Source organism: Sebastes umbrosus, chromosome 1 (genome assembly GCF_015220745.1).
Source record: "Sebastes umbrosus isolate fSebUmb1 chromosome 1, fSebUmb1.pri, whole genome shotgun sequence".
Classification (NCBI taxonomy): domain Eukaryota; kingdom Metazoa; phylum Chordata; class Actinopteri; order Perciformes; family Sebastidae; genus Sebastes; species Sebastes umbrosus.
The window spans coordinates 41,139,244-41,165,617 of NC_051269.1; the positions used below are offsets into that span (position 1 = coordinate 41,139,244).

At 42.7% G+C, this 26,374-nt stretch overlaps 1 protein-coding gene across 5 annotated transcripts in view; it reads right to left on the minus strand.

The window, feature by feature from the left end:
* The window catches only part of LOC119487504 (transcription factor SOX-13-like), a 54,304-nt gene that overhangs the window by 10,971 nt on the left and 16,959 nt on the right, over positions 1-26,374 (minus strand). For 2 of the 5 annotated variants that reach the window (XM_037768481.1, XM_037768456.1), the window contains exons 2-10: positions 13,661-13,865; positions 13,435-13,537; positions 9,694-9,780; positions 8,586-8,758; positions 7,598-7,666; positions 7,357-7,477; positions 3,979-4,052; positions 3,228-3,378; positions 1,299-1,423 (exon numbers count right to left, since the gene is read on the minus strand). In XM_037768481.1, coding sequence (XP_037624409.1) covers positions 1,299-1,423; positions 3,228-3,378; positions 3,979-4,052; positions 7,357-7,477; positions 7,598-7,666; positions 8,586-8,758; positions 9,694-9,780; positions 13,435-13,537; positions 13,661-13,864 — 1,107 coding nt within the window. In that variant the 5' untranslated portion in view covers position 13,865. Of the gene's footprint in view, positions 1-1,298; positions 1,424-3,227; positions 3,379-3,978; positions 4,053-7,356; positions 7,481-7,597; positions 7,667-8,585; positions 8,759-9,693; positions 9,781-13,434; positions 13,538-13,660; positions 13,866-26,374 lie in introns of those variants that run through there. The other 3 variants (XM_037768447.1, XM_037768463.1, XM_037768472.1) reach the window with 3 other exon arrangements.

Consider the following 26,374-nt stretch of genomic DNA (forward strand, 5'->3'; position numbering starts at 1 on the left):
CTCATTTTACAGCTAAACCGTGCACTACAAGATGATTCTGAGAACATGTGAGGAGAGAAATAGGCATTAACATAACAGAATATTGATTCATATTTGATCAGCGCTGCCTAGTTTGACCGTTTGGTCAGAGTTTGCGAGTGATTGACAGCCGGCTCTCATAAACGGCAGCTGGACAGCAGACCTCAGATCAGCTCTTACTGCATGTTCTCACACTTAGGCACATGATTTGTTTTCAGGTTACCTGTTTCATGTACTACTGTCACGATATAGCGACCGTTTTATTTTACTGTTCATATTTGCTCCAATCTCATCATCTGTGAAACAGGTAAGGAAAAAAAGTTTTGCCTGGATCATTTTTCTAATTTACTTTTTTCTGGCAAGTGTTTGTTGTTGTAATACTCCTTTTACCCACAAGAGGCTGCAGTGCACCACGACCTCCATGTTCTAAATAGGACTAAAAGCATTCATGTGTTCTTCCAGGTGAGTTTTAATTTACATAACACACAATATACAGTATGTATGTACTTTGTGTTTGGAGTGCATGGAGAAATTAAAAGTCACCTGCTGGGGTAGTGGTGCACTTCTGCCTCTAGTGGCCGAAATGAGTATTACAACAACAAACCCTCCTGACAAACAAACAAAAAATCACCTGCAAAAACTTTATTTTTCACCTGTTTCACAGATGAAAAAATAAATAAATAAATAAATGAATAAATAAATAAATAAATAAATGAACAAAATAAATAAATAAATGAATGAATGAATAAATGAATAAATAAATGAATGAATGAATGAATGAATAAATGAATAAATAAAATAAATAAGAAATATTATCCTAGCAAAAGCTTTTTTCACCTGTTTTTAAGTCATAAAAACAGGAGCTAAAACAATTTAGATCAGACTTAGAAAAAAAATTCTCACTTGCCTCTGAGCACTTCTATATACTGTATTTGCATCAAAGAGTAAAAAAAGAAATGGAAGATAGAAAAGATTTCTGGCGAAAACCACACAGAAAAAGAAGTGAAGAAGTCTGTGAGAAGGAAAAGAGAGGCTGCAATAACACAACATGCATTTACATTCCCCGTGTGCAGGTCTTATCTTGCTGCTGTAGCCTTTAAGATAATCGTACAGGACTGGACTCAGACTCGTACCGTGTTAGAGGCGTTACAGAAATGTTATGGTCGGACCTGGTGAGATTAACTTTGTGACTTTTATGTAAAAGTCATGTAAATATGTGCTATCATATTTACGTAACGAGGCGCATGTCTGAACAGAAACCAGATTGGACATCAGCTCACCATCTTCCTGCCGCCGTCTCTCTCTCTCTCCCGTTCCCTCTCTCGCCCTCCGGCGCCGTGGCCCCTCAGGAGCTGCTGGGCATCGTGGATGGCCTGGGTGACCACGTCGCCATCTCCGAGGAAACCTGGAGACAAAAACACGGGTCAAGGAAGGAGGACAACGAGGAACCTAGCACTCAAGACGCATCGAGATCCGATCGCTCAGATCACATTCAGAGGACCGCCTACTCAACTGATGTCGCGCTGGGATCCGCGGCGTCTCACTGAGCTCCTCATGTGAATAGACAGGCACAACGAGCCTCATGGCATGGAAACGGCTTCTGTGCTCTACTGTATTCTGTCGGTCTTATCTATAGGCTACATATCTACAGACTATCAGGCTAGGGACGCAAAGTGCTGTCGGAGATGTGTCGGTGTCTTTGTTCCGCTGCTCTGCACGGAGCTCACACCCGACTCTTTGAAGCTCCGTACGCCGCTGTTGCCTGGAAAAGGTGGCGGTGTCTGCGGCACGGAGGTCCCCGGGGACCGCCGGTACAATAATCTTATATTTTGATGTTAATAAAATATACCCAAATTCACAAATATGTAGGCTATTACTACTGACATTCATGTAATATCACGTCACAACGTCTGCTGTATTAGTCAAGTGTTTATACGTGGTTATTTGCATACAGAGCGGAGATGTGAGCGGACAAAAGGCAATTACTCTTTGTATTATAAGTTCTCTGAAAATGTATGTTTAAATATGCAAATGAGGCATTATGTTATTAAATATGTGCTAATTTGCATACATTTCCAGAACATAAATCTGAACATTGGATAAAGCCAGGTTCAAACTTTTTGTTTCCTTTTGTTGACATGTTAGAGCCAAAGTTTTTTGCAGAGAGAATTTTGGATATCTCTTTTTATCACTCCTTAAATCAGAAAATACTGTCAACAGACATAAAAAAGCCAATTTTCGCCATGTTTTAAGGAATAAAATGTTGCATAATTCAGGCTATGAATGATATATGAACAAACTGATAGGGATGAAACTGTGAAGTTTGGAGGATGTAAGTGTTACTGAAGTGGAGATTTCTGGCTCAGAGTCTGAGAAACAACTCATTTTGAGAAAACAGCCTTTAAAGATTAGATTGTAAATTTTCATACATTTTGGAAACACTACTTCTGAATAGGGTAAAAAAAAAAGAACTAAGAGATATCACAATGAAACTTCCCCAGTTTATTACTTACATTAAGGCAATTATTTTTTTGTATTATAAGTTTTCTGAAAATGTTTGTGTAAATATGCAAATTAATCATTATGTTATCAATAGTTTGCTAATTTGCATACATTTCCATAACAGAGTCAGAGGTTTTTACAGAAGGAATTTTAGATTACTCTTTTTAATCACTCTGTAAATCTGAAAATAATGACTAAACAAAACAAAAAATTCCCAAAAACAACAAAATGTAATGAAATGTAATGTTTAAATATGCAAATGAGGCGTTATCTAATGCTAACTTTTAGTGAATTTAGGAAAAATCTACAGACGCAAATAGACAAATAAACACATAAATGTGTATTCTGGATGTTTTCCTTCCACTAGTCTGAAAGAAGACGTGCCCAAAATCTCAAAACTGACCAGGTTATGCCTGGGGAGTCACCCTTTGAAATTTAAAGCCACTATGTTTAGATGCTTTTTTCACTTTTGATTTAAATAGATACACACAAAACGGGGACCTACTCTTAAAATCATTGCTCCATAGCGCTGCTAGTGGTAACAACCTCCACCTGTACCTTTAAAGAAGTTTTATAAGCACGAAGGAGACTCTGATACTGAGACAAATCAGACACACAGAGGGTGTCTAATACCACAACTTTGATTCCAGCACCTTAGAGGAGCTGTTGGGATGCAACAACTAACGTCAACTGTCAGCGTAACTCACTGAGGGCCGATCGTGGCGGGCTGTGGTTCACTTCTCTCTGGAGGTCTCTGGACCTGTACAGCGATCCCAGCTCCATGCTCTGCGGACTGGGTGTTTTCCCCAGCTCCAGCCCCTTTGGCTTGGAGGTCAGGTTCAAGGGCTGACTGGCTTCCTAAACACACACAGTGAAGAGAGTAGATGAGCAGGGGTGGGTGGGGCCCACTTTAGCACACATTCAGACGCAAACCGCAAAAGGGCGAGGGTGTGTGCATTTATTCCGGTTATGCACGGCAGATTTGGCATGTCGGAGCGCATCTGTCACACCTTTGTAGCGTCGCTGGTCTTTTGTCTTCGCGCTCACCTCGTCCTCTCTTCCCTTTTGTTTATCTAAGCTGTGTTGGTCTATCTCGAGCTTGAGAACGAGCCGTGCAAACACAGTTCAGACCACATACACACACACCTATACCACACACATTAACACTGGGAACAGAGGGTGTGGTGTGTTCCAAGAGCTTTTTCAGCCTCCCAAATACCACACACAAGTACATTGTCTGTTAAATCTGGAGGGAATCACTTTCTTTAACCGTATATAGTAGATACACGCACTCTGTACACTAAACAAACACGCTGCCTTAAGTCATTGTTGCACTTTGGATGTATAATATAGGCGTATGCATGTTTGTATTTAAAGGAAACAAGTTTGTTACATTGATAAGAACAGTTAAACGTCAGACTGACACAATAAATATACTACAGTGCAGTAATATCGTACCTGTCGGTAGGAGCTGCTCCTCTTGATGGGGGCGGGGTGAGGGTTCGGCAGCAGCTGCATGGGATAGTCCACGGCTGTGGAAGGTGGACAATTGTATGCATGAAAAACATGAACAATTGAATAACTCTTGATTTGCCAAGGAACACAACGTTTGGTGATTATTAGCACTCGCTAGCTAACTGAAATGTCAGTGACTCCCCTGCACACACACACACACACACACACACACCGTAGTTCCTTTATAGTATAATACACGGCTGTGTTAAATACTCGATTCTGATTGGTCAATCACGGCGTTCTGCGGTCTGTTATGTCTTTATAGAAGACCGTTGCTATGTATAACAGACCGTTGCTATGGGCGCAGTTCTGATGTCGGACTCAAGCGGGTCAATGTACAGCTAGCAGCTCATTGTTGTGTAATGTATACTTTTGTTTTTCATTTAGTCTATTTTAACCATCACAATAATAAAGCACATACAGTATATTAGAAAAAAGGAAACATATAAATGTCATGCCACATTGATCAACTTTCTGCTTTTTATAGTATAATGACAGGCGGCCATTAAACAGTGTCTCGTGTTCCTGTGTTATTTGCACGTATGTAAAGGAGGTAATGTGCAGACATTTGGTGCAAAATTGGTCCCTTTCTATGCAAATGAGCCTCATTGCAAAGATCAGTGCTGATAGCCACACAGTTTATGATTGGCTGTTGCTTTGGTCGGAGTGAATGGACAGCCAATCACATAACATGCCAATCACATCTGTCCTGTTGAAATGATATGAATGAATGAATGAATAAATACAAACAAAATATATTGAATATATATATATATATATATATATATATATATATATTAGGGCTGTCAATCGAATCACAAATTAATCTCATCAATCACATTTTTTATCTGTTCAAATTGTACCTTCAAGTGGCAGCAGGCAGTATATTTTTTGCAACCGTCCAAGACCGGCCGCAAATAATCAACACAACATTTAGCCGCAAAATTGATGCGACACAACAGATAAACATCGACCACTGCCATCAGCGAATGTCATCTAATATGCAGATGAGGCTGATGGCAGTCAACAAAGCGAATATCGGTGCATCGGCGCCAGACCTCACTTTCATTACGCCACTTTTGCTTGCACCCTCTGACTCGCGCATGCGTTAGACTCCTTGGTCCGTGATACAAGACGGGTCGACTGGGTTGCAGACATCGCCGCAGACCCCTGGCGCCTTTTACGTGGGCGAAGCCCCGCCCTGGGGGCACGACGTGGTTGGGGCGCTCTAAGGACAGTCCGCCCCGGTGACACGGCTCCGGGAAGCACCATCGCCCCGAGCCTTTCCAAGCCGACCTAGAGCCGGTCGCGGCGCAGCGCCTCGTATGCGGGACTCCCCAGCCTGCTGTGTGTCGCTCACACCCTCCAGCTGGCTGTTAACGAGGGTCTTTAGGCACAGAGAAGTACTCGTATCGGTACTCGAGTACCCAAATGTAAGTACTTGTAATTGTACTCGGTCTGAAAAAAAGTGGTATCGGTGCATCCCTAGTGATTTCAGAGAGAGAGCGCTCCTATTGGCTGTGTTTGGACTTCTGGGGTCAGATCCCCAAAATACAACGTCTAGGTGAAGTTATTATGCAAATAAAGAAACGAATAGAAGACACTACTGAAATGAAATCAAACAGTTCATCAGTACATTACTGCGTTCATTCCTTCATAGAAAACACAGCCTCACATTCCTGCTATAGCTGACCTCTTCCACACAACCCGACAGACCTTCAACAACTCTTTTTACATTCATCTGTCAAAACACTCTGAAGCTCACACACACACACACACACACACACACACACATTTCATGAAAGCAAATGAATGGCTATCCTTAAATTCCGCCTACAATGTTTTAAAGACTGGCCTTGTGTCTTTTAGGTTTGAAAAGATAGAGAAGACAAGGTCACCCACGAGCACAGCTTTTAAGACTTGTGAAAGCAAAAACTGCACAAAGCGGCTGCTTTCTAAGCTGTGCCCCTCTATAGCCTGCTAACTGTACAAACATAAGTGTGTACTATCAACCATATTGTTCAACTTGAAGTCTGCGTTTGTAGCTCACTGATGCCTTTCGTTTAAAGTACAGGCCTTGAGTTGAAGTGCATGAATATGTTTAAGTTTCTCTCCAAAAACAAGTGAGAAGGAAGACGTTGCACAGTGGACGGCGATGTGTGGACAACTTTACAGCACAGTGTTCACTCTGTCTTCACAACAGGGAGCGTGAGAATAGGCTCTGAAAGAACTGACAAAAAGGAAAGAAACATCACGATGATACAGAATGTAGATTTTAATACGGAACATTATTGAGCCCCATTTAATTTAACGTTGTTAATAAAGTTAAGTTGATGGAACGAATCTCGATCGCAAGCACCCAGATGGAGCGTAGAGGTATCTTATAGTTCATATTCGAAGCTTTGCCGGATGAAGGTGAAGACAACACTTCTCATTAGAGCTGTCAAAGTTAACAATAATAACACGTTAACGCAGCTTGTGATTTTTAGTAGTGGGCTCAGTTTTAAAGCTAGAGTGAAGATACTGGCATCATATGAAACTAGAAAACCTAAGTGATCCTTTAGTACCATGACTACAACCATGTCATACTAGCTTATCGACAAGAAGGCTGAATAACGCTCCAAACATACGCAAAATTTTGGAAAAAATGGGCACTGACAGCCGTTATGCTAAATATATATAAATACATTTGCATGAAGCAAGCATATTTGCCCACTCCCATGTTGATAAGAGTATTAAATACTTGACAAATCTCCCTTTAAGGTACATTTTGAACAGAAAAAAATGTGTGATTTATTTGCGAATAATAAAGAATAAATGTAATGTAATAAATGTAAAGTCAAATGTATATTTATTCAATTGACTTTAAGAGGAGACATATCAGGTGAATAGGGTAAACAAAAAAAATTACTTATAGATATCAGCATGAAACTTCCCCAGCTGATTACTTACTCTACTAAAATGTTATGTTTAAATATGCAAATGAGGTTTTACCTTATCAAATATGTGCTAATTTGCATGACTTTCCAGCACAGAAATCTGAATGTTTAAATATGCAAATGAGGCATTATCTAATGATGACTTTTGGTGAATTTAGGAGAAATCTACAAATAGACAAAGTAGTAAAATAAACACCTAAATGTGTATTTTGGATGTTTTCTTTCCACTAGTCTGAAACTAGTCTGATGTTATGGAAGCAAAATAGCCCAAAAACTCAAAATTGACCAGTTCATGAAGAACAATGTTTTTATCTGGGAGCCGGTGTGTCTTAAAGCCAACTCCTCCTAAGGCTGGAAGCTCTCTGCTAGCTTGGTGACTGACCTGGTTTGCAGGGTATCGGTTGTAGCGGTAAGGTCATCTGGGTCATCTGGGATTCAGAGGAGACCGAGAGGGACTGGGTGCTGGGGTGGAAAGCCGGGATCATCACGTAGGGCATGTTCACCTGCTGGGACGAGGCAGAGGACAAATGCATCCTTACAGAAAAGTTCAACGTCTCATTTGTAATCATTATGCTAGTAATGCTGCACGTGAAGCCGTCTGAAGGTCACGAGGGGGAGCTGACCTGGATCTGCTGCTGCAGCAGGTTGATCTTGTGCTGCTGCTGGATGAGCTGCTGCTGCTGCTTGGCGATCTGAGAACACAAGACATCATCGTATGTAGGAATGCACCGATTCCGATACGTGCTCATGTACTCGTACTCGCAAAACGGCTCCGATACAACAGCACCGATACCACTGTACGGCAGCGTGACGTTAAACTCTCTTCACCATCTTTCGGGGTCCTATCGCACACGCTCACGCCTCACCTCACCTCCCCGACGGTGCGAGCGAGATGGGCCGTTGGTGCGCCCGACCCCGCGAGGCCGGGATCCCACCTCAGCCGGCTTGCGTCGGCCCTCACTTTCATTGCGCCAAGGGGTTTTGCTTGCAGCCCTCTAACTCGCACGTGCGTTAGACTCCTTGGTCCGTGTTTCATGACGGGTCGGGTGGGTTGCCAACATCGCTGCAGACCCCTGGCGCCTTTTACGTGGGCCGAGCCCCGCACTCGGGGAACAACGCAGTTGGGGTGCACTAAGGACAGTCCGCCCCGGTTGACAGTCATACCGGGAGCAGGGGGCCCCATCCCTCCCCGGCGGGGAGAGAGGGCGCAGCGAGCACTTTGGCCACGGCCCCGGGAAGCATCTTCACCCCGAGCCTTTCTAAGCCGTCCTAGAACCGGTCGCGGCGCACCGCCTCGTATCCGGCTCCCCAGCCTGCCGTGTGTCACTCACACCCTCCAACTGGCTGTTAACGAGGGTCTTTTGGCAAAGAGAAGTCGTTTTTATCAGTACTCCATATCAGCGAGTACCCAAATGTAAGTACTTGTACTTGTACTCGGTCTGAAAAAGAGTGGTATCGGTGCATCCTTAATCGTAAGCATGTGGCCCAACAGACACGAGTGCACACAGTGGAGGTGACCATCATCAATCAGGGAACTCAATCTGAACCCCCAACAACTAACTGCGCTTCACTGCACACATGTGGATTGTGGTGTGGTTCTGCGATCGGTACCTGTTCCTGCTGTTGTCGGGCCAGCTCCATCTGCTGCTGCTGTTTCTCCAGCAGCAGGGCGGCCATGTTCCTCTGCTCGGAGTGAGCTCCCAGCAGCTGCTCCCTCAGACCGCTCAGCTGGTTGATCATCATCAGCAGCTGGAGCTCCTTCTCAGCCAGAGCCTCGGGGGTACCTGGAGGGGGGTCAGAGGGTCAGGTCTCTCCAAAAACTGCTTCAGCACTTATATATATACTTGAATACTTGATTCTGATTGGTTAATCACGGCGTTCTACGGTCTGATATTTCTTTATAACAGACCGTTGCTACGTATAGCAGACTGTTGCTATGTATAACAGACCGTTGCTATGGGCCAAGTTCTGATGTCGGACTCTGGTGGACTGTTTATGTATCAAATTATTGATTTATTAATTAAGTAGCTGTGTAATAAACTTTTACTTTTGGTACTTTAAGTATATTTTGAAGCTAATAGAAGCTACTTTTGTACTTTTACTTCAGTAAGATTTTGAATGCAGGACTTTTACTTGTAACAGAGTATTTTTTACACCGTAGTATTGCTACTTTTACTCAAGTAAAAGATCTGAATACTTCTTCCACCACTGTGTGCTGCCCGCCGGCTGCTAACACAGTGGTTTGACAACAAACTAAACAGAGATACTTAGATAACAGCAAACCCCACACTAAGTGTGTTTGCGACACTGGGGCGATCGCGGCCGCGTCCCTCCGAACATCTGAACGTCTGCCGCCTGGTGATAATACATATAATTTGGCTCGCCATGTCCTCCTGCTTCTGTCTCCTCCAGATGTGTCTTTTTGTTTGATTCTTTTGTCCCAACTTACTCTGATTTTAGAAGTAACACCAGAGGAAACCAACAATTTTGACAGCAAAATTATCCGAGCAGTGGTGTACCAAATTACTGCACACAGCCTGGTATCTTTTTGAAATGTGTTGTATAACATTTTTCCAGTTAACAAAGCAGATGAGGATCATGGCCGATGAAAGAAATATGGCAGATATTTGCACAATCACATAGTAATGTGTTGGAAATAATGGTGTATAAGTGGGATATAAATGGTATATAAATGTGTTGGTAGTGTTTGAAAGCTGACCTTTCAGTTGTCCTGCCCCCACTGTGCTTTTATCCAGAAGTTTCTCCTTCCAGTCAGCATTCAGCAGCTTCTCAATGGTAGGCATTACTGTTAACAGGACACAACAGGTACTCAGCAGAGCCGCACTGGGCTGCACTAGATGGCGTGAAAAAATATTTTCTGTCAAATAAACTCCATCTGACGCCAAACTACTTTCTCAGCCCTCTCCTTTGCCTTCCTAATGGCATTGATTGAAGAAGACATTTGAGGTGCCGGAGGGCAGAGGTTGTTTGTGTGTCTCCGGGAGAAGTTTTTGAGTGTTTGAGTGGATCGATATTTGGACAGAGAACAATCCAAGGTCAGCCGGTGGAGAGAATTTGAGAAAAAATGTAAGGCGAGGAGTGCAGGCTGGTGAAAGACTGGAGGGCAGGGAGAGTCTCGGGAGCAGCTCGGAGAGCAGCCTTTTTACTCCACATGTGAGGGATTGAACAAACTCAGACAAAAAAAAAAAAAACCGAACCCATTCAGGAACCAAAACAACACCCTCGCCTCGCCTCGCTAGACAAACTGTCACTTCTACGCATCGATCTCCAGCAGACTGCATTGTTTAATGCTGAATAGCAGCAGAACGTAGTGCACTTAAACACGTAAGATATGGAGTCGTCAAAGTCTGCTCGGTGAGAAAATTGTATAGATGTGAGTACATGTGTGCAGAGAGGAGACTGATACCGATGTTTCAAATACAATATTGAGGTGAATGGTGAGTACTTGTTGAGGTGAATCAAGTGCAGATCCAAATACAAGTCAGTTTACAGTCTCTCATGATAGCGAGCGCTTTACAAACAACCTCTTCTACAACATTAAAAAAGTGCATCAACTGCAGTTTTCATTGATTTGATCAAAGTTAAAGCCAGAGTTGGTGATTTTTTTCAAAAACTGTAACTTGCACTCTTGCCTAATGTATGTAGTATGTTATTGCACACTTGCTAATGTATATAGTATGTTATTGCACACTTTGTTAATGTATATAGTATGTTATTGCACACTTGCTAATGTATATAGTATGTTATTGCACACTTGCTAATGTATGTAGTATGTTATTGCACACTTGCTAATGTATATAGTATGTTACTGCACACTTGCTAATGTATATAGTATGTTATTGCACACTTGCTAATGTATATAGTATGTTATTGCGCACTTTGCTAATGTATATAGTATGTTATTGCACACTTGCTAATGTATATAGTATGTTATTGCACACTTGCTAATGTATGTAGTATGTTATTGCACACTTGCTAATGTATATAGTATGTTATTGCACACTTGCTAATGTATGTAGTATGTTATTGCACACTTGCTAATGTATATAGTATGTTATTGCACACTTGCTAATGTATATAGTATGTTATTGCGCACTTTGCTAATGTATATAGTATGTTATTGCACACTTGCTAATGTATATAGTATGTTATTGCACACTTGCTAATGTATGTAGTATGTTATTGCACACTTGCTAATGTATATAGTATGTTATTGCACACTTGCTAATGTATATAGTATGTTATTGCACACTTGCTAATGTATATAGTATGTTATTGCGCACTTTGCTAATGTATATAGTATGTTATTGCACACTTTGCTGATGTATATAGTGGGTTATTCTATGTTTATATTTTATAAGTTAGTTGTAGTAGTCTGGTATTTTTATAGTGTATTCTAACATATTCTTCATATTGTGTATACGACAGATATTTATCTCTAATGTTGATATGTTTATTTGTTGTGTATTTACTGTTCCTGTGTATCGCCTGGATAACCTACTGCTGTAACACAACAACATCATTTCCTAATTTGAGATCAATAAAGTACAACTATCTATCTATCTATCTATCTATCTGCTCTAAACGTCCCCACAATGATCAATAAATCAAATGCTCAGACCCGAATCACCTGATGATGATCCATCCAATAGTTACCGATACCAGTATCGGAAATGCGTCCAGCACTGCCCATAATTGGGGATCGGGTATCGCCGAGTACGCCTGTCTGTGCACCGATCCGATATCATAATTTATTAACCCAGAAAAAAGTCGATTTGTTTTACTGGAAATCAATTCTTCTTCTTTGCTGCTCCAAAACAGCAGCCTTCACTGGTCCGTCACCCTGGAGGTGTCATAGCTGACACTGGCAACTACTGTCCACTATCCATACAGGGTCAGTAGTAGACCATGAATGTCTGAACCAAATCTGATTGCAATTCATTCAATAGTTGTGAACATGGTAAACCCATAGACTGTATAGGAGTATAGAAGTGGACGTAGTCACCATGACATCACCCGTTGGTTTGTGGACTGCTGTTTTGAAGCCTTGAATTCGGCATTTTGGTCGTCGCCATCTTGTTTTTTTGCAACCAGACGTGACGTGAGAGGTTGGAGATAATTACAACCAAACGCTGAATAAGACATTTTATAGGCGACCGAAATGTTATATTAACTTTGATGAACTGAAAACACACTGTGAAAGGGTTAAAGTTGTAAGACGAAAACACGGACAACTCCCAGACCGGACAACGCCGTGGTAGCGACCTGTCAATCACAAGGTAGCCACGCCCTAAAGCAGTGGTTCCCAACGTGGGGTCCGGGCCCCCCTTAGGAGGGCGTCAAAGATCTCAGGGGGTGCGAGAGGATTTGTCTGCTCTGAGGTTGTCATGTATAACTAAAATTGTTGTAAAGTCCAAAAGTCAAAATGTATTGAAAAACGATAGTTGTAATCATTTCCAAAATTCACAACTGTTTTTATCTAACAAATTATTCTGCTTCAATGGATATTTGTTGGTGTTTAGCCTTTCAAAAACAACATATTCACTATGGTCAAAACACTCATTTAATACACTGAATCACTTTAATCAAATTGAGGACTTTGTTCGAGGATCAGTAATTTTTTTTAGGGTGATGACATCAGAAAATATTGGGGGGGAAGGGTCAGGAAAATAGGTTTGGAACCACTGCCCTAAAGCATCCCCTGCTTTATGGTCTATCTGACTCTAAATGGAACCATAACTTACTAAATGAACATCATGCTGTATTGAAGAAGACTTGAAACTAGCGATTGAGACCATAAACTCATGTTTACAATGTTTACTGAGGTAATAAATCAAAAGAGAAGTAGCCTCATTTTCTCATTGACTTCTATACAATCAGACTTCTTTTAGCAACCAGAGGAGTCGCCCCCTGCTGGCTGTTAGAGAGAATGACAGGTTAAGGCTCTTCAGCATTGGCTTCACTTTCAGGAAACCGGAGGTTGCCGCCCAGGTAAACCATAATTACCCTTAGTATTTATGAAAGCATTTATTTCTAATTATGAATCATTAATGAAAAGGCTAGACGAAAATTGTTTTTCACTTTGGCCCTTTCACTAATGGATGCTCGTAAACAGAATATTAAAAACAACTCTGGTAAAAAGCTCGTAAACCCCTGGGGGTTAAGATTATTCCGTCAAAATATTCAAAACAAGTTGACTGATGAAAACAGTGTGGAACAGATTTAACACTCAATCTGCACAGCTGTGCTTCTTCTTTTGAATAACAGGAGATATTTTTCAGTTTTATATTGCGCACAAAGTGCCGGTCATTAAACGATCGATACGAGGACAGCTTCTTTTGCCAGTCTGAGTGAGATTACTTGGCAGCTCTATCAACACTACTCTTGATACTGCAGAGCAGGAAGTGAATGACAGACTGTGTGAAGAGTTTAGACGGACCTTCTTTGAAGCTGGATTGTCCTTCCAGTCTGTCGTGTGTCCTGGCGTCCTTCAGGCCCATGGGGCTTTGCCTGTGAGACAGCTCCTTACCTGGAGAGCCCTCCTGTCAGGGAACAGAAAGAGACGAAGCATTGGAGCAGGGAAAGTCTGACATATCAATCTGTGACTGACAATTCCTAACACATCCGTCAACAACCGTTCTCACTCCGTCATGCTTTATTCTTACCGAAGGGGAGCGGGAGAGCGGTGGGGTCAACTGGCGAGCCTCCAGTGGATGATTCCCTGACCAATCGCGCGAGGGACACCTCTTGGAAGGCTCAGCGTTGGTAATGACTCCGGACTCTTCCTGCTCTACTTTGACACCAACGCACGCCATGCCGGCATCCCCGGCAGACAGGAGGTGCAGTGCTGGAGGGCTGGGCTCAACCATTCTGTCGGAAGACAAACAAGAACAACACAAAAGGTGTCATTTGGGTGTGGTGAGGTTTGGGCACTGGCCATGACAATCTTTGTTCGGTAGTGTTATAATTGCAGCAAAGAGCAGCGATCAATAGAACAACAGGAACACTTAATGATAATGCAGGCTCATTCCTGCAGTTGTTTGTCTTCGTATCGGTCTGTTTCACCGCTGCAAGGTCAACAAGTTAAAACAGCTTTTTGGAAACGAACCGGTTGACTCGGTGGACATGACTCGAGTCTACAGCTATGCTAAGCTAGCATGCTAACATGCTCACAATGACAATGTTAACATGCTGATGTTTAGCAGGTACAATGTTTACCATGTTCACCATCTTAGTTCGGCATATTAAGGTGCTAACATTTGATGATTGGCACAAAATATGAAAGTGCAGCTGAGGCGGATGGGAATGCCATTTGTGTCAAGAAATATTTTATTTATTTATCCTATTTCATTGCTTTTAGTTGCATTTTTCTTGCATAAATTGTCTTAACATTGTATTGTGATTGTTTTGTGTGAAACACCTTGAGATTTGGTGTATATTAAAGTGCGCTATATAAATGAAATGTATTATTATTGTTATTATTATTATTCATTTTGTAGGTATTTGGTCATTAACCGAAGCATTGGACAAACTTTTGTCCTGATAATGGCGTTGCGGACAGACCCAAAACCGGCTTCTGGCGGGAGGTGGAAAGCTCGGCGCCCGGCAGCAGTGGCTCCTCCTCCGGCCAGTAGCAGAGCTTCACCCCGCTGGGCACCGACACCACGCTGCTGGACACCCAGGCCGTATTGCTGGAGGTGAGGGAGGCACGGGAGAACCAGAACCAGGACTGAGCGGGGCAGACTGTCAGACCCTGCTGCAGGAAAATTAGAGGTTTTCTAAAGGGAGTCTGGTGCTCAGAAGCTCTACCACTTTTGTCTACAAGGAATGCCAAAATACACACAAAGCTAAAGTATCTCATGGGAACTCTAATATAAACTTGTTTCAAATAAAGACCTGGTTCTCTCTACAGTTAAATATTTAAGAATTTGCTGCAGTTAAATTTCATCTTTTTCTGTAATTTAGTGTTGCAAATCCTCCCAATTACAGAATGTGTGACACCTCTTCCAAACTGAACGTGATGCAAATGAGCGAACCTAACCTGCTCGGTGCGTCTCTGAATAGGCTAAGGGACGTGACGCTTGATTGAAAACACGCTCTCCTTGGCTCTATGCATGCAAAGTTTCACACACCTGCTCCACCTCCAACCTGTTTTAATTGTTCAAAATCGACGCTGACAGTGACTGACGTAAATCACTCTCTCTCTGTGTAATGGAAAGTGACATCGCTCGTGGTATGTCGGGACAATTTTTTCATTCACCAAAGTTGGCTCGGTCGCTGTATGTTAGGAAGAGCTATAAGACAGGTGATTCCAATGATTAGGGCTGGGCCGATACCGACTCATTTAACTGGATCGGATATCAGTGACAATGGGGCCGATAAATTCAACTTATATACTATATACATTATATACTTTTGACCAATTTGTTTCTGCATTAAAAAGGTTTACACCTGAATTGCAATTACTTTTAATTCTGAAGATTTTTTACCAAGTTACTGGTGCATGATTTATTATTTTAATGATAAATAACAATTCAGTAAATTTATATCTATGATTTTATTTGTTACATTTTGTTTTACAAATTTAGGAAAGCAATGTTTAAGTCCAGCCTGATGTTGCCTTACACATAAAACAATGATCCCAGTCCCTTCCACACAGTGAGGCATACAGCTTGTTAATTAAACACTGGTATCGGATATAGATGTTAATAATTAACCTTTTAACTGTTAACCGACATTAAGCGTTTTAACCGATTAACGCTATCTGTCAAACGGTTAAAAGAAATGTTAATAATTAATTAAAAGATGAGAAAAACTCATCACTTGAAGGAGAAAAGCTGGTCCGCCTTAAGAGAGTCTGAGCCGGCGTTACAGATACAGAAAGTTGGTTCCCGTCTAAAGCTCGCTTGAGTGGAGGAGTTGTAGCCTCGTGGCATTTATTCACCGACAAATAAAGTGTACACACACTGTCTGCTACACCTACGTTCACAGCTAGAACGCCACCGACAACACACACACGGTCTGGCGGGAACTCGCTGAAGTTATGCCGCACTGACAGACCGTATGTGTGAGACTACAGCAGGCACGGAGCCACCGGCAACGCTGCTAACGTAGCACAAACACACACACTGTTTGTTGGACAATCGCTATCGTTAATCTGGACAGAAAGAGTATCGTTACGCCGGGCAGACACACAGCTGATAACCTGCTAAACTAAACTAAATGTGCGGTGGAGACTTTTACTGGGAAAGTGGCTGCATGTCCGCGACACTACACGCAGCATCGTGGCTGCTAAGATAACGCTCCCAGACTAATTTTTCAAAATTAGCATCCCTAGTATCGGACAATACCCAAAGCCCAGGTATCACTATCTGGTATCGGTACTGGACAACTCGGATCGGTGCATCCAAATTTATGAAGATATGGCCCAAAACCTCTTCACATGGAGCGTCTCTGGTGTCTGATGTTTCCGTTTCAATGATTGAGAGCCGCTGCTTTAGGTCGCTGCTGAAGTCAAGGTCAAAGGTTAGCGGGTGGTTGTGTTGCCACCGGCTAAAGTCACTGCCGGGCTTATTGTCTAAGAGTGTGTGTGTGTAAGTGTGTAAGTGTGTAAGTGTGTGTGTGACAGTGAATAATAGGAGGCTGTAGAGGGAGGGAGACAGACAACGCCTCAGTGAGGGAGAAAGGAAGAGAAAGGAAGAGAGGACAGGTTGAGTGAGAGAGGTTTGAACCACAGTGAACTTGAACATATCAACTCAGGCTGGTGTGCGTGTGCGTGTGTGTGTGTGTGTGTGTGTGTGTGTGTGTGTGTGTGTGTGTGTGTGTGTGTGTGTGTGTGTGTGTGCGTGTGTGTGCGTGTGTGTGTGTGTGTGTGTGTGTGTGTGTGTGTGTGTTTTATTTCCCAGCTCTGCAGCAGCAGGAGGAAAGAAAAACACAGCAGACAGCAGAACAAAACAAACAGAACACACAAGGGCAAAAAGTGCACATATATATTAAGAGGCAGAAAAAAAAAAGCCATTGTTGGAGCCGGGGAACAAAGGAAGCCGGGACAATGGGGGAGAGGCTGACAAAAGCCGCCGGCCGCAGGAAACAGGCCGGATAACAATGCCAGCGGAATGTGCCGACCAACTCGGGAACACGGCAAAAAAATGCGGAGCGCCACCGTTCTGCGGAAAGCATAATAATGATTAGAGCCCCCCCTCCCCTCCACTTCACCCAGCTCTCCCAGCCTGCATACTGTGTTTCCGAACAAAGCCACCTGTCTGCCAGGGTCCAAGGCTCCAAACCTCACTGATGTATATGCATGTGTGTGTGTGTGTTTAAAGCTGCACCAATAAAACAGAGCCTAAATCACAAACAGTAAAGACCACCTCGTCTTCTATCAGCTGACACGCAGTGAATTCCACCTCTTTGTGGTCACTGCTGGAAATCTGCCTCCACGCAGGAAGTGATAAATCAAGTAGCGCAACAACAAAAAGTGTCTTCAAAAACAAGAGTGACGGGAGACAAACATTTTGGACTGAACCATCGGCGAGCGGCGCACACTCTGATTGACTGCGTCTGTGAGTGACAGCTCAACGCAAAATCAACCTTTTATTCTTCTGCAATGAAAACTTAGAATTAAAGTTTTATTGTGAGTAAACAGTTCTGTTTACTTTCGTTGTTTCCCACCAAACCACTATTGTGTGTGTGTGTGTTTGTGTGTCCTGGAGGCCGAACAAAAACGTGTTTATTGCATTTCCTTCCTCAAATGCAAAGCTTGTGGTTTACACCGACTGAGACTGTGTTTACATCCGTGTTTGTTACAGTAGCTAGCACTGATACCGGCGGCGACAACCTGTGAGTCATCACATCAAAAATGTGGTCTTGGAGACACCAAACAGTAGCAGGAACAACCACAGAGGAGGTTTCGAATACTTCACACGTCACAACGGTGTATAATGTGGTCACAAAACCTTATAGATGTGCGTCAATAAGATCTAAACAAAAGATGAGTTCAAGGAAGGCTGTGGTCCGTCACCAACTGTCAGTCAGTGAAACAGCATGAAACTGTCAGCAGGAATTATGCAAAGTGATGGTGTTATTCATGACATGAGACAAAAACCTCCAAACAATCTGACTTTCTAATTACATTTTACTCTGCACCATTAAGACAACAGATATTAGTAATGTCCCATTTATATTTATTCTCTTTAATCTGTAAACTCTTACTGTAAGCACTTTGACCACGGCCCCGGCGTGGCGCTGTAAAGCTCGTGGCTTGCGTGCCACCCGAGACCCGAGCCTTTCCAAGCCGACCGGAAGAAATGCGCAAGGGGATCCTCCCACACCGAGCGGCCGTCCCTAGCCCGCCGAATTGAATCCCCCGGGCAGACTGCGCGACGGGGGCCGTTACCGGCCTCACACCGTCCACGCGCTGAGCCTCAATCAGAAGGACTCAAGCCCCATTTCCCCAATCAGCCCGTCGGACGGCGATCCGGCGCTGGTCTGTTCCCTCATCGCTCGCCGCTACTGAGGGAATCCGGTCCTGCACCTTCCCCGGTGGTGGGTGTGGTTTCAGCCATGGATGTATTAAGAGAGGTTTCAGGTTCCGGCGCCTTCAGCGGACACGCCCCCCAGCGTCTCCGAGCAGAGAATACTGCTGATTTTTACATGATTGTGAAAGCTAATTTTACATACTTGGCGATTTTTTGAATCATTCAAGTTTGGCTGGGTGGTTAGTAACACATGTTTCTGTGGTGTGACAAACCCAGAATGCAGATTTATTATTGCTTGACACGGAGTTTAAAATAATCGCTGCGGTCCTGATGGGAACGAACCTCGCGTGTGCGTAATGTGTCACTAGAGGACTGTCAGTCCAACAAGAGGGGTGCCGTGCAGCAATCTGTCCCCCGTATCGGGATCCAGTCCCGGGTGAGCAGATTGAAGCAGCACGTCGAGGCCGCCGCATCGTAGTCCCGCTGCTCCGCCGAGGGACGAGGGACTGCACAGCATTTTTTATCCCTTAAACCCACGTCCCACATATTGAGACGATGTCCCACATTTTCATCGGCTCTAGTTTTCAAAAGTCACACCGCTGCAGGACAGATGCTTTATTCAACGGCTGTGAAGAAGGCCGGGAAGGCCGTCATCACGGTGCTGTGTGACACGCTGTTAACATTCCACCGTCTTTGCTACGCTACGCCCAACGGGGAAAATTGCGAATCACCGCAAAGTCAAAAGCTGTGCAGATTTAGCTGTAATATGATGGAAACTACCACAAAGAAAAGGAAGAGCAGCTGCAACAAAGACTGTGAAACTACTCATAAGTATTCATAAGCTGGTCGAAGGCGATGCTCAGAGTTTTTTAGTGAAATCTGCCGGTTAGTTTTCAATTTCACACGAAGGGAATACGACACGAAGCGACACAGTTCATGTGAGTCTCGAAACGAAGAAACGTGCGGCTCAAAAAGAGATGTGCCGATCTCTGGACGCATCCGGATATTAAAGCATAGAGATGTTACGAGGTAAGGGGCAGAATAGAAATGTTTATTATTTAAGTTAGATAGAGCTCTCAGCCTTGGTAACGTTGTCCAACATTGTCCCACACAAACATACTCTTTGTCCCACATTTGATTTGTTGGGATCCGGTCACCCTATTCTCCGTGGATCCGTCCAGCTACTAGTCCACTATTTGATCGCGGAAGGCATTGATCTCTCTGACAGATACAGAATAAAAAATGCTAAATTGGGTCACCAAATATATACATGGGCGGCCCGTCCAAGTAAAGTCTACGTGTGAGACACACTGCTGATGTTTCTAATAACTTTTACATTTAAATTATGTTTCACAAAACAAATATTTCCGTTGTGCTGTGTAAGTACTGAAACATTCTTCTCATTGAGTAAGTAGTTGTATAGCAGCTGAAAAGGCTTTTGAAGAAAATCTTTTTCACATGAAAGGTTATATTAAAGGTTGTTTCATAAATTTGTATGATTGAATTTGTGCTCATTCAAAGACAGCGTGATGAAATGCTGAAGAGAATACATACCAGCAAAAACAAAATAAAAAAAAAACATTGGTATCAGATCGGTTCATCAGTTTATCCCTACATTAAACTAAATTATCACCCAGTAAAAAAACAAACTAATTAACCATCAGGATGAAGATGATCCACTTTTAATTATTTTTAATCAACTTTCACACTGCTTGTTACTTCCTGCTCTGCGGTAGAAGAAACACGGTGTACAACCGTCACCAATAAGGAGAGCCACATTCATTTAACAGCTTCATGGAGTTTGGCACGGCGCTCTCCGACAACCAGGCAACATGAAGAAAAAAAAATGCCAGCGTTCTGCCAAACGCATAACACACTGTTGCTACTGCATTTCAACACAAAGCCACCTGTCTGCCAGAGCTCTAAAACCTGCACGGACTGTGTGTGAATGTGTGTGAATGTGTGTGTATGTGTGTGTATTCAAACTCTGAATCATAATAAAAGAACATTTCACACAGCTGATGGTAACTAAACAGCCGGGTGGCACATTAAATACAGCTGCAAGCAGGGGGGGGGGACAACAGCACTCAGACTCATTGGATGCCACCTGCTCGACTACTGTTGACTTTGAACACGATATCACACTCAGTTATTTGTGTGTGTGTGTGTGTGTGTGTGTGTGTGTTCGGGCCAAAATCTTGTTTTCAGGCCAAAATTGAAATTTCCTAAACAAAAAGAAAAACTCTCCCGTGATCTAAATGCTGTTTACAAAACACTGATAAAATAAAATATCAGCACACCCGAAAGGATCTGTAACAGGCGGCAACCTCCAGGTCTGAGAAGTGAAGCGCTTTAAACTGTCATTCTCTCTAACAGCCAGCAGGGGGCGACTCCTCTGGTTGCTAAAAGAAGTCTGGTTGTATAGAAGTCTATGAGAAAATGAGTCTACTTCTCACTTGATTTATTACCTCAGTAAACATTGTAAACATGAGTTTATAGTCCCAATCTCTAGTTTCAAGTCTTCTTCAATACAGCATGATGCTCATTTAGTAAATTATGGTCCCATTTAGAGTCAGATAGACCATAAAGCAGGGGATGCTTTAGGGCGGGGCTACCTTGTGACGTTGTCCGGTCTGGGAGTTGTTCGTGTTTTCGTCTTACAACTTTAACCCTTTCACAGTCTGTTTTCAGTTCATCAACATTTTTGGTCGCCTAAAAAAGACCGTAACACGGCGGGGGGTTTTTCTTTTTTTTTGTGTGATTACTTCGCATGTCATTATTTCTTTTTGGAACTGTTGTTTTTATCATGAATACTTTCACACACAATATTATGTGGTGGAAAAATGTACTTATTTTTTCGGAGCAGGTTTGATTTTCTGAGCTTTCACAACATGAATAAAGGCATCAATCAATCACGTTGTGCGGTACTTATTAAGTTGCACCTTTATTGATAAAACAACAACACAGAGGCTTCGTCGTCCGAATCAAAGAGTATAGAAGCAAAGAGACAAAACGCTTGTTTTGCTGCTGCCGCCATTTTGAATGCTTAGTATATTTATAATATTTGATTGTTCAACACAGGCCATTTCAGTAGAATATGACAACAGAATAGAAAAGACTTAGTTTTACTTTTGTACGTCACTTTTTAGGCAAAGGTTTTACTGGCGTTCGGTAGTCGCTCTCAGTCCAAAATGGCAGAAGCGTAGCTCTGCTGCTGGGCGCTGACGTTGCAACGGAACGAACAATTGACATTCACTTCTTGGCGATATACGACAGCAAACTTTATTACTCCTTTTACTACCTTTCACAACAAGGTGACCACGGCTCACATACCCCCCCCCCGCTCACTGCTTGACCCCTACTGAAGTAGGGCCAAAGGTTTTGCCCTATTTGGAACTAATGGAATCAGTCTATTGAGCACGGTCTAGCTTGTTATTAGCTCACCTTCCTCAGGAAAGAGTCAGTAGAAGACAAATATGGTCTGTCTTGTTGATGCTCTCCAGGTTTTAACCACTTCATTGAGGCCCGAACACCGACAACGTCGAGCCAGCGAAGGCCCTATTGAAACTGTAGAAATTATTGTTCTTTTTCTTTTTCATGCAAATGAATTGCCTTTTTGAGGCCTTTCCCATGCTCAAAAAGTTGTTAAACTTGGCACACTTATCAGACGCGGTGAAAAATTTGATATTTTAAGAGTCTCAAGCTTGGGTGTTGCAAAATGGTTCAATAGCGCCCTCTAGAAAACTGGAAAAATTGAGCCCCTTGCGCCGGTTTATACTAATAAAATTAAAACTTATGTCGAAAAAAATCACAGTTTTTGGGCAAAATGTCAAAACCTTTGGACACCCTGGACTTCTAACCCACAAAAGGCACAACTAAACCACACTGTCAACCATCACACCAACTTTGAAGCTCCTAAGTTAAATAGTTTCGGAGTTCTGCTCCGGAAACAAAAGTGTGAAACAGGAATGGACGGAAGGAGGGACATGCGGAACGCTATATATCCCCGACTAGGTTGTCGCGGGGGGTATAATAAAAGCCCATGACATATAATATTCGCAGGCGCATTTGCGTGCGGTTTATTCGTCACACCCCGGTGTTTAAAGGCCTTGATCCTGTCTGATGGCTATTTTCAGGTGTGAGAAAGGAATGAGGATGGAGATGGAGAGGTGAGAAACTGTTTAGCCAACACTGCAGCGGCCACCACCGGTATCAGCGAGGGGTTGATTATGTGACGGGCGGGGGGGGAGTTCTGTCCCACGGCGAGTTATTCCTGGGTCCCCTCTCTACGTTCCACAGAGGACTGGACTGTAGAGCTGCCACAGGTGGCTTTCACACGCACTGCACTGACTCTGTGTGTGTATGTGTCACCCAATGCAGAGGTATGCACTGAATCTCAGCGATGCTCAGAGCCGCTGACAGCCAGGAATGCTTCAAGGTGTGTGTGTGTGTTTTACAAGCACAATGGCTTTCTTTTTAAACAATGCTTCCAGCGTCTTAGCAAGAACAATAGGAACCAGTCAAGGTTATCGCTGCCTCCACATCAGTCTCATCTACTTAAACACACACTTAGCTTATGTGCAGCTGACTGCACCCGTGTGGAACCTGACCTTGTGTATGTATGCATGTAGTGCATGTAGTGTGTGTTGCATGATTTGCATAGCGTTGCCTTCGTTGGAGGTTATCTGATTGTGGCCTGTTTCTCCGACCACCTACAGTGTTGTTCAGCTTTTATAGGCGCTCACCGCACGCCGCTGAGAAATCACTATAAAACAAACAAGGCCTGAGAGCAGCTGTTGAGCGAAACAAAGTAGAACAAAGCGACCAAAAACTACTTATAGACTTGTGCAACAAGTTTTATCATATTAAAAATATATATATATATATACATATAACTGAGGGAATAACTGACTGTACTCGTGAGTTCAGCTGTGTGTTTGAGGAATCAAGCATTGTTTGTTTTTATAAAAGGAGTGTGATCTGCATCATTCAGACGTCAACATATTGACACCTGTTTCTAGGAAATAAAAAAGAAAAACAAGTAAAAGTGCACTGGAAACAAAGAAGATATGAGAATAAAGTCACAAGTTTACGAGAAAACAAATGTAATACCAAGAAAATAAAGTCAGAAGTTTACAAGAATTTTTTTTTAATATTATGAAAATAAAGTCAGAAGTTGACATGAAAAAAAAGTTGTAATATTATGAGAATAAAGTCAGAAATTAACAAGAATTTTTTTTAATATTACGAGAATAAAGTCAGAAGTTTACGATAAAAAATTGTAATATCATAATATAATATTAAGTCAGAAGTTTACATGACAAAAAACTTTATTCTCGTAATACTACGACTTTTTTCTCGTTAAGTTATGACTTTATTCTTGTAATATTAGGACTTTTTTTTCTTCAAATAGTATGAATTTATTCTCATTAAATAACAATTTTCTTTTCTCGTAATATTATGACGCTATTCTCGAAATCTCCGATTTTTGTTCCCCTCAATGTGGCCCTAATACTCCATCGTAGTCAATGAGACAAGAACTTTGTAGTAATTGTTATTTACGGGAACATATTACACAAAATACCCAACAAACGACTTTTAAATATGTGATTTGAGTGAAGTGACCCTTTAAAAAGAAGCCCGTTGTGGCTTGCTGCCAGTCAGACCCGGGTAATAGCTGTGCTGCTACAGAACTACACCCCCCCTGCTGTGAGGTGAACGCTCCTGTCGCAGAAGAGAGGGAGGCGATGGACGGTGGACGGAGGACGGAGGACGGAGGGAACATGCCTCTGACTTCACAGATAAAAATCAGCTCCTCTCCTTTGAGCGCTGACAACACCGAAACCTTACACTTCCCACGACACAAGAATCACTTCACACAAAACCTTCAGTTACCCAACAAGTTGTAACACGCAAAACCTAACATTTCCCCCCCGGGGGATTGGCAATGCAAATCCCTTCTGTTGTTCTCTCTTTCTTTTCTTCCTTTGTTTCCTTCTTCTGCCTCTCAGTGTTTTCTTTTCTTCCCACCCTCCCTCCTTCCCTCCCTCTCTCTCTCCCAACAGAAGCAGCTTGTTGGGTTTATGTCGTCCATGTCGCTTTCCAACTAGTGCCTGAGGCAGAATAGCTGAGAGAGAGAGAGAGAGAGAGAGAGTGCACAATAGACAGAGAGCGAGAGAGAGAGAGAGAGAGAGCGCCAGGAGCCGGTCTCAGCAGTTGAGAGCAGCAGGATAAAGTGTTCGACATCTAAAGAGGTTTACTTGGTGATAAACAAATAAAGACGTTCTCATTGTCAACGCTGAGACTGACAGCTGTAATGGCAGAAGGTTCCCTGCAGGAACGTATTAAAGGCAGAGAACCGCAACACGTTTCAGTCAGCTGGCTCGAGCACAGACGTCTATCAAACAGCAGCAACAAAAAAAAAAAAAGCAAATGTAGAAAACCTCACACCCTGATCTTTGCATATTCCCACAGCCGGTTCACGCACTCATTTTCTCACATTGTTCAACTGTCGGCTGCGTCTCGTGACAGAGCTCTGGCAGTAAGTTTCCAACCTTCCGTGCAGTCGTGTTAAGACAAGTGTGAACTAATGTATAAACAAATGTTTGGGGAAATGATTCGCAGTTAGCAATATTTAATTAGGGGTGATAAAACAATCCGGCTTATACCGCACCAGCAGTAGTGCCGGTCTGCCCACAGGGCCTGATCATGTCGAGAGCTTCACTGAAAGACTCTTATATCATCTCTAATCTGTTTTAGACTCATCCGGACTTGCTTAACCTGAGGAGTTGGAGCGATACACATCAGATTTTTAAGTATTGCGATTCGACTATTACGATTTATTGCGATTTTTGTTAACTTTTTTAACACTAGACCACGAGGAAAAGTTGAAGCATACACTTCTAGGGACTTTTAATTTGGAAAATATCTAAATTACTCCAGTAAAAAATTTTTATTTTCAGCATGTACTGTATGTAGTCAGAGATGTCCTGAAGTCACATATATCAGTCATTGGCAGGAATTATTTATAAAAAAAAAATTCCCCAGCAACCCAAAAATTGAGGATTAAAGACATTTCACTCACAGATTAGTGGTATTTCCTTTTTAATTTATAAGGGACATGTAATGTTTTATACTTCTGGTGAATATAATCAATCAATCTTATTTCCATAGATGTATTTTGTATATACAGTTCCCTTTGTTAACACCTTATTTTGAAAATAGTCACACGGGTATACTTCCTCTAACTTCTCCAAGGTCGTCAGCTCCGTTCTCTTTATCCATCCATGGTCAGCTCCATCGGGGCTGTTTGAATGCATTTAACATAATGTCAGTATATGGGTGCTCCACAGTTGTAGCGTCGGCCAATTTGACCACGGAGACAAGAGCGACGGCCGGCTCGACCGCACGTTACCGCGATACGATAACGTTTCCTGTCCGTGACGGAGTTTGCATGCAGCTTTAGCTGTAATGTCTAGCTCTGCTTTTCCTGTCAATGTGTGAAACCCAAAGTGTTTCCATCCTTTACTGGATGTGTAGTGTTTACCACGCTGGATTTACCATGTGAGGGTGCAGGTCATATCCACGCTGACCCTCCTACGCCGTTTTCTACTCTTTCGTTTCGGCTCGCTGTGGTTTGTTTTGGTTGACGGATACGGAACGGATCTGACGTCATGTTACTCAGACTACAACAATAAAAGCAGTAACAGTAACAGTAAAGCAATTCTAAAATAGAAAAAATGCATAGGTGCATCGACCCCTATTAACCTGCATCGTCTCCTTTGATTGACACTCAGTGAGGGATGTTCGATAGGATTCAGCTCATCAGAGAAAAGTAAGCAATGGAAGTTCTCATAAAACTCAAGAGTTAAACTTTGTGCAGAACCAGTTAAGGAAAAACAC